This window comes from Bison bison, unplaced genomic scaffold, assembly GCF_000754665.1.
Source record: "Bison bison bison isolate TAMUID 2011002044 unplaced genomic scaffold, Bison_UMD1.0 scf7180017864495, whole genome shotgun sequence".
In the NCBI taxonomy this organism is placed as follows: domain Eukaryota; kingdom Metazoa; phylum Chordata; class Mammalia; order Artiodactyla; family Bovidae; genus Bison; species Bison bison.
Window position 1 is genome coordinate 6824634 of NW_011495054.1, and position 7995 is coordinate 6832628.

General features: G+C 56.6%; 1 protein-coding gene across 1 annotated transcript in view; it reads left to right on the top strand.

The window, feature by feature from the left end:
* The first annotated feature begins 484 nt into the window (after positions 1-484).
* TRPV4 (transient receptor potential cation channel, subfamily V, member 4) overlaps positions 485-7995 on the top strand; it is a 35006-nt gene continuing 27495 nt past the window's right edge. The window contains exon 1 of the mRNA XM_010828843.1: positions 485-578. Within this exon, the coding sequence (XP_010827145.1) occupies positions 485-578 (94 nt within the window). The remainder of the gene's footprint in view (positions 579-7995) is intronic.

Consider the following 7995-nt stretch of genomic DNA (forward strand, 5'->3'; position numbering starts at 1 on the left):
TCAGACCCCCGCCTAGCCCCAGCCTGGGTGAGGGGGTCGGTGACCTGGGTGGTCCAAGAGAGCCCGTGGGATGGGAGGGAGGGCTGCCTCCTCCCCCGCAGCTGTCTCCCTGACCCTGGCATTGCCCTCAGGCAACACCCACACCAGCCCCAAGAGCACCCAGCCAGGGAGCGTGTGTGCTCCGGATGGCTGGGGCTCAGGGGAGCGGGCTGTGGGTGGGATTGTGATGATCGGGAACCCGGAAGGGCTTGATCAAGGTGGCCTTGGAGGCTCACCTGAAGGAGTAAATGCAGATGCTGGAGGAAAGGGTATTCAGGTAAAGACCTGACTTCTACTCGTCACCAGGTGGTGAAACTAGCAGAGCTGAGACATTGTCCCGTTTGTCTGGAGCGTGACACGAACAGGAAGGACAAGGGATCAGACAGGCAGTGGGCTGGGTCAGACCCAGAAACCCTGCAAGTCCAGCCTGGGAGGGCCACGCCGGATGTGTGGTCTGGAAAGGCCCGTGGAGTTGGGGCTGGGTGGGGAGGCCGGTCCCCAGGTGGAGAAGTCATCCAGCCAGAGGTGTGAGGCCCCAGGTAGGGGCTGGCACCCCCAGTAGGCGGCTGGAAGATGGAGGGAAAGCACTATGCAAGACTTGATCTCAGGGCGCCTGGCACATGGTGCGCAATTAACCCCACTTGCACAGTTGAGTGCCTGAACACAGCATTTTGAGAGGGCCAGAGTCCTTTGAGGTCCTTCGTGTGTCCCTGGGAGGGAGGCGGCCACATGGAGAGCGGGCGTCTCTACACCTCCCAGGCCCTCAACCTGCTATGTGCCTCAGTTTCCCCCATTCAACTCTAGGAAAAACATTCCAGGCCCCTCCTCAGTTCACGGGGGAACCCAAGGACCAGCTCCTCCTGACTCACGCAGGATCTGGGGAGCCGAGGGAACATTTCCTGCCAGCAGGCCCTCTGGAATGCTCCGTATTGCCAGGTTGGGGTGGAATTCACCTGTTAAAGATTAATTCAGACCTCTCAAGATGCGTGTGGTCCTGAGACCCGCAGCTGCCACTCTGAACTCTGGGTGCAAGGTTCTGTCTGGCTTCAGCCAAGCATAGGCTGCGTTAGCAGTCATTATGATGACAGTGAGCATTTACTGAGCACTTACTGTGTGCCAGACACTGAGCCCGAGACTAAGTACATTTGGATGCGAAGCTAGGATGATACCCATTTTTGAGAGGGAGGAATTGAGGTCAGGATGCTAAAGTTGCTGGCCCACCTGAGGAGGGCCAGAACTAAGGTCTGAACTCCATTTATCTGACTGTGAATCAGTGCCTAGGAATTTCCGTGGTGGTCCAGTGGCTGAGACTCCGCACTCCCAGTGCAGGGAGCCCAGGTTCGATTCCTGGTCAGGGAACTAGATCCCGCATGCTTCCACTAAGACACAGTGCAGCCAAATCAATAAAAGTAGATACGTATAAAATCCATGTCCCTTAACTTCCAAGGTGGCCTGTCCCCATTTGTCTAGATCTGGGGTCATGGGAAGATAGTCTGCAGTTTAGAGGTAAGAGCCTGAATTGTTTAGACAGGCCCGGACTTAACTCCTGTGCCTGCTGCCTTCTCCCCAGGGGAGCTCAGGCACGTCACCATATCTTTGAGTCTCAGTTTCCTCGTCTGCCAAATGGGGCTGTCAGTCCCCTCTCTGCAAGGACAGTCCAGAGCACACGGAGGGGGTTCCGAGCACCGTCTGCTTCCTCATCCTGTCCCCCAGCCTGTTCCAGGGCGCGTTTTCCTGCAGCTCATCCCTCCGAGAGCCCCTCTGTGCCAGGAAGGCGGGAGCAAGGGGCAAAGCTGGACTTGCACTTGGACAAGAGATGCTGCCTTTGCAGCTCGGAAGTGCTTACAGGCCTTGGCTGAGCGCCAGGGCCGTCAGAGTTTCCCACTTTCCTGACTTAGTGCTTACATGAGGGCTGGAGCCTAGCTACCTGGTTCATACCCCAAGTCTCAGGAAGTTCCCTCACTCCTGGGGCCTCAGTTTCCTCACCTGTAAAATGGGGTGACGACTGTGCAGGCTTTGTTGGGGTGGTCGTGGACAGTCTCCAGAGCAGCACAGGCTGTTCAGCATGTAACCAGTGTTTATTGCCTGACGGCCTATTGCCTTGATGGGGTCGCAGCATCACCTGCACTGGAGTTGGGCAGGGCAGGAATGCTGAGTCCCATTTTACAGCAGAGGAAACCGAGGCTCAGAGAGAGCAGCAATTTGCCAAGGGATGCCCCGCTGGCTTATGGAAGAGCTGGACCTGAAAGCTAGGTCCCGTGACCCCTAGGGTCCCTGAAAAGCCCAGTGGCTGGCCCAACTTCCTTCCCAGAAAGCCACTGGGACTGTCCGGTCCTAGAGTCTGACCCACTTCCGTTCACATCCCAGCTCAGCCACTCGCTGCTGTGTGACTTCAGGAAGTGGCTTAACCTCTCTGTTCCTGGGGCTGCCACCCCTGGGGTTTGCAGGAGGTCACAGCAAAGCAGTTGAGGGGGATTTGGATCCTTCTGGCTGCCCATTCCTGCCCCGGCCTGGGCTCCCCCTGCCTCAGGTGCCCTGGAGTTCCCTTGAGCTGTCACCCTGGCCGAGCAGGAATGAGGAAGGGAGGCCAGGCCCTCGCTTTCACTGTGACTCTGATTTCCTTCCCACCTCTGAGCCCTGTCCTGGTCATCGGCTTCCCCCTTCTGCCCTTCTGGCTGTGTGACCTCAGGCCGGTCACGCCATCTCTCTGAGCTTGTTTCCTCATCAGTGACAGTCACAGACGGCACACCAGGGGCATCGGAGGCCCTCACAGGTCTGCTCCAGATGAGATCAGAGGGCGGGAAAGGCTCAGGAAGGAGGTGGTGGTGTGGGGGCAGACAGGAGGGCCATTGACCAAATGGGAGTGCGCTTATTTTTCTTTGGGTGGTGAGTAACGGCCATCCCTCCCGCCCCTGCCCTGCCTACCCGCAGCACAAAGAGCTCCTCAGTCTCACCGGATGCCAGTTTTTCCCTGAGGGTGGAGTGGCCTGGCTTCCACCTCACTGACCAGGAAGGCTGACCACCTTCTGGGACGGCTCGTCAAGGGTGTGTATGGAGCAGGCACTTCCAGTGCGTGTCCCCAATGAGCCCTCCAGGTTCAGGGGAGACCCCGGCGGCCAAAGGGCCCACAGATCTCGGACGGGGACCAGCTGGCCTGGTTCACTCCTGTCCCTGTGCCCCGTGGCAGAGAGGAGGGACTCAGGAATACCTGTAGATAGAGCAGACAGATGAAGCAAGGAAGGACCGAGTGACTCAACAGACAGATCAGCCAGGTGGGGGCATCAGGAAAACCCGCCTGCTCAGATTCAGACAGGGACTCAGGCAAGAGTCCTGGCCTGCCTGAGCCTCAGTCTCCTCATCTGCAAAATGGACACATGGTAGCTGTTGCCATCGCCGTCGCGGGAGGATGTTGAACATCGTAGGTCAGAGAGCCCAGCACGCAGCAGGCGCTCAGTACGTTATCTGTTCAAGGATGGGAAGGAGGGGGTGTCCAGCTGGTTAGTTGGGCAGAGGTGCAGCTGTGAAGGGCTGTCTGTCCTGTGGAGAAGGACTTAGCTGCGATTCCTTTCATTTATGTCTCTGCATTCATCCATTTGGTCATTCATTTGGCAAGTATGTCTTGGGCAGCTGCGATGTGCCAGGCCCTGTTCTAGGCCCCAGGAACTCGGGTGACTGTAACAGAAGAGGCCCCCGCCCTCCTAGAACTGGCATCCAAGTTCCCAACATCTGGGACAGTGTTTTATGAGCCTCCCTCTTGACACCCACAGTCCCAGGCAACCCAGTGGTGGGTGCTGTGATTAGCTGCTCTTAGAAGTGAGGCGACTTCCCTGCTGGTCCAGTGGCTAAGATTCTGCCCTTCCAATGCAGGGGGGTCATGGGTTCGATCCCTGGTTGGGGAACTAAGATTCCCACATGCTGTGCTGTGCAGCCAAACAAAACAAAACAAAACAAAATTAGAAATAAGGAAACTGAGTCTCAGAGAGGTGACAATCTGCCTGGGGTCACACAGCTACTAAGCAGCAAAGGCACAATGAAAACTACAAGTCTGTTCTGGCCCACCCCGAGACTTCCAAGGGGCGTGGCATTTAGAAAAGTGACCCCAAGGAGAGGGCTTCATACACTCTAAAAGCATGAACTCAAATGGGCTTAAAAGCAGGTGGTTGGAATCCCAACCACATTCCCCTCCTGTGGAGTTGTGACCTCAGCTGGGTCTCCTGGTCTCTCCGAGCCTCAGTTTGCTCATCTGTGAAATGGGGCTGAGAGGTCAGTGCAAGCGTGCTCAGCACACGATGGGTGTTGGATAAATGTCAGCCCCTCCCCTCCATTCTCTCCAGTCATAGTTTATTCCCTTGAGAATGGAAATGATAATAACTTCTAGAGTTATTTTTTTGGATTAAAACAGAAGGTGTATGTGATATGTACCAGAGGGCTGTGGGCACTGCTAACGTGGGCATTCAAGCAGTTAGCCAGAGACACAGCCTCCTGTTGGTGTAGGCTGCAGGTAAGGCGGGCCGGGGCAGCAAGAGGATCTTGAACCTGGTTTTCTGCTGCCTGGGGCACCCTTCCCTGGCTCCTGCCTGGCCCATTCATTCCATGGTGTCTGCTCTCTTCTCTGAATTTTGCCCAGGGGTGTGAGATGGAGGGGTGGGTGTTGGTCTGCATGGGTGGATGTCCTGCCTCCTCGGGGCCTCAGTCTCCCAGCTGGGTAATGGGACAGTGATGCAGGAGAGATGGGGACGAGGAGGGGAGAAAAGGCTTTCAGAAGGCGAGGTCTCCGAGCAGAATCACGAGTTTTGGCTTTGGACCTGGGATGTCTGTGTCCCAGAGCTGCTTCCGCCCTGCCCTCTCTGGGCTCTGTCTCTCTAGCTGTTAATTGAAGAAATAAAAGGCAGCTGCCATTGTTAACACTTACCACGCACCAGGCACTGGCTTAAACTTGTGAATTATCAATTCAGTCCATCATCTTCCATGATCATTCAGTCCTCATGGCAGCCTTTTGGTGTAAGAGCTATCATTTTATTTTTTCATTCAAAGCGTGAACGCAGAGTCCAACCAGTAACTATAAAGCAAATATGTGAGTTTATCCTTCCCACATGGCAGTGATCATTTCCCCCGTTTTACAGATGAGGAAGCTGAAGCCCAGAGAGAAGTGACTTGCTCCCGGCCACCCTGTCAGGAAGTGGCTGGTGGGGAAGAGAACACAGGTGGGGTGGTTTCTAAGGCTGCAGAATCCTCCCTTGGCCAGGGGTGGGAGGTGTAGTCTCTGTGGCTGTGACTGTCCTCTTGTAGAGGGGCTGGGCTAGAGAGACGGGGCTTCCATATTCCATGCTACCTGGGCTGGGTAGCATCGTGCTCTGAGCAGGGCTAGGTTAGAGGGATGGGAGGGGGCGAGACCTCGGGAGAAGGAGCCAGAGCCTCCTGGGACAGAACCTTCATGTCCTCGAGTCCCCCGCTGTGCACCAGTCCCTGTGCTGCCCCCTCTATGAGCATCTAAGCTCACGACATCTCCTTGTCAAAACAAGGAAACTGAGGCTGGGGAGGGGACGTGACTTTCCCGAGGTCATCAAGCTGCAAAGGGTTTCTGTGATGTAACTCACATGCAACTCACTCTTTCAGTGTGTGCAATTTAGTGGTTTTGTAGAATGTTCAGGGTTTTAGAGACGACACCACTGTCTAACCCCAGTACATTTTCATCATCCCCAAAATGAACCCCATCCCCACTAGGTCACTGTCCCCCCACTCCCCCCAGCTCCTGGCAGCTGTCCCTCTGCTTCTTTTCGATGGACGTGCCTGTTCTGGACATTTCCTGTACATGGGATCCTATCACACTTCACCTTCTGTCTTGCTCGGAGTGTGCTCTTAACCCATTCAGCCGCACCACCTCCCGGTGCTTCCCACCCTGGGGCCGGGGACCTTGGAAGTGAATGGGGGGCCCTGAGAGCTCAGAGGGATCCTTGTGTGTCCTGTCGGAATCCCTCCGGCCAAGGACTTGCAGAATGACCGAGTGAGGTCGTGGTCACATCAGCCTTGCCCTTTGTGGGGCCTGGTGAGTCACCCCAGCCCTGCCCCTCTTGGGTGGGGGGGACCCAACGGGACACTGGGGCTCTGTCTGCCCTGGACAAGCAACCACTGTGCAGCAGACAGGAAGCAGGCAGGGCCGAGACCTGCTGGGTAAATACGGGCTGGCTGGGGAAGGTGCCCTGTGTGGCGTGATGCCCCCTGCTGCTCCCACCCACTGGGCCGGGGGAGCCTCAGCAGCCTGGCCAGGGAGCCAAGCTCCCAGTGGCGGCTGCTCTGAGGTGGCTGCCAGCATCCCAGGCTCTGGGCCCAGCTGCTTGGCCCTCCTGGCTGTCACACCTTCCTTGATCCTCAGTTTGTCTGTTTATCCATCTTCTGATAAAGATACTGCAGTGACACCGATGCTGCCGACAGCAACCGTCTCCTGCTGGGTGTGTATTCCTTGCCTTCCCTGGTAGCTCAGCGGGTAAAGAATCCACCTGTCCTGGGTTGGGAAGATCCCCTGGAGAAAGGATCGGCTACCCACTCCAGTATTCTTGGGCTTCCCTGGTGGCTCAGATGGTCAAGAATCTGCCTGTAACGCAGGAGACCTGGGTTCAATCCCTGGATGGGGAAGATCCCCTGGAGGAGGGCATGGCAACCCACTCCGATATTCTTGCCTGAAGAATCCCCACGGACAGAAGAGCCTGGTGGGCTACAGTCCGTGGGGTCGCCAAGAGTCGGACGCGGCTGAGTGCAGCACGGCGCTCCCTGCCTGGCGCTAGGATCAGTGCTTTACACACTGTCTTATTTGACTCTGTCAACCACCCCAGGGCAGGCGCTGCGGCCATCACCGTTTACAGGTGAGAAAACAGGCACAGGAAGGCCGGGTGACTTGCCCTGGGTCACACAGCTGGTGAGTGGGCAGTTTGCCTCTGGGGCCCGTGGTCCCCACCACCCACCCTGAACCACTCTCCCTCCACCCCCATCATCCGTCCTTTTCTTCTCAAGTCCCCTGGTCCTGGTAAAGTATTCACTGAGGGGACTTCCTTGGCAGTCCAGTGGTCAGGACTCCACACTTGCAGTGTGCAGGGCATGGGTTTGATCCCTGGTCAGGGAACTAAGATCCCACATACCCCACAGTGTGGCTCAAATAAAAAAATAATAAAGTATCCACTAAAGGCGCAGGTCCTGGGGCCGTGTGAGTCCCAGACCTGGTTCCACATCTAAGGAGCTGGGCAACCCTGTAAGGGTGACTCTACCTCTCTGAGCCTCCGTTTCCTTACCTGGCGGGTGGGGAGGTGGATAGAGCTGGCGTTTTCTCTCTCAGTGCCAGCAAGCCTTGGGCTCTGTCCTCCTAGGCCCTTCCCCACCCACGCCATCCCTCCAGGATTGATCTAGAATGATAGGCTAGTCCAGGTTACTGCAGGAAGTGGGGGACCCCACAGCTGGGGCAGAGAGCCACAGGATGGAGGGAGCAGTCTGTCTGGGAGCCCAGAACCTCTGCCTGATCTGCCTGCCTCCCCCCACCTTCCGCCCGCCCACTCACCCATCTCGTCTCTCTTCATTCCTGTCTTCTCCCAATACCTCAGGCTGCCCGGTCCTTAGTGCCCCCTGCTGTCTCCCGGCCCCACACCCCGGACCTTGCTGTCTCCTCTGCTCTTTTATCTGTCGCACGTGTCAAGCCCTCCTCCTCGCTGCCTCTTCCTGGGCCCGTCAGGATCAATCAGTGCCACTTCCTCCTGCCTGTCTCCTTTCAGAACTTCAGTGGACCTTGCCTGACTGTTTAAGCAAGCAGATATTTACTGGTGCCTTGGCATAACGCTGAATGCCGGGGAGACAGCCAGCACAGAATAGTCCCTCCTTCATGGAGCTCACACTCCAGAGGAGAAGAGAGAAAATGAATGAAAGGGTGATATAAGCAAAGGTCAAAGTTTAATCACGAGAAGTGCCGTAAAG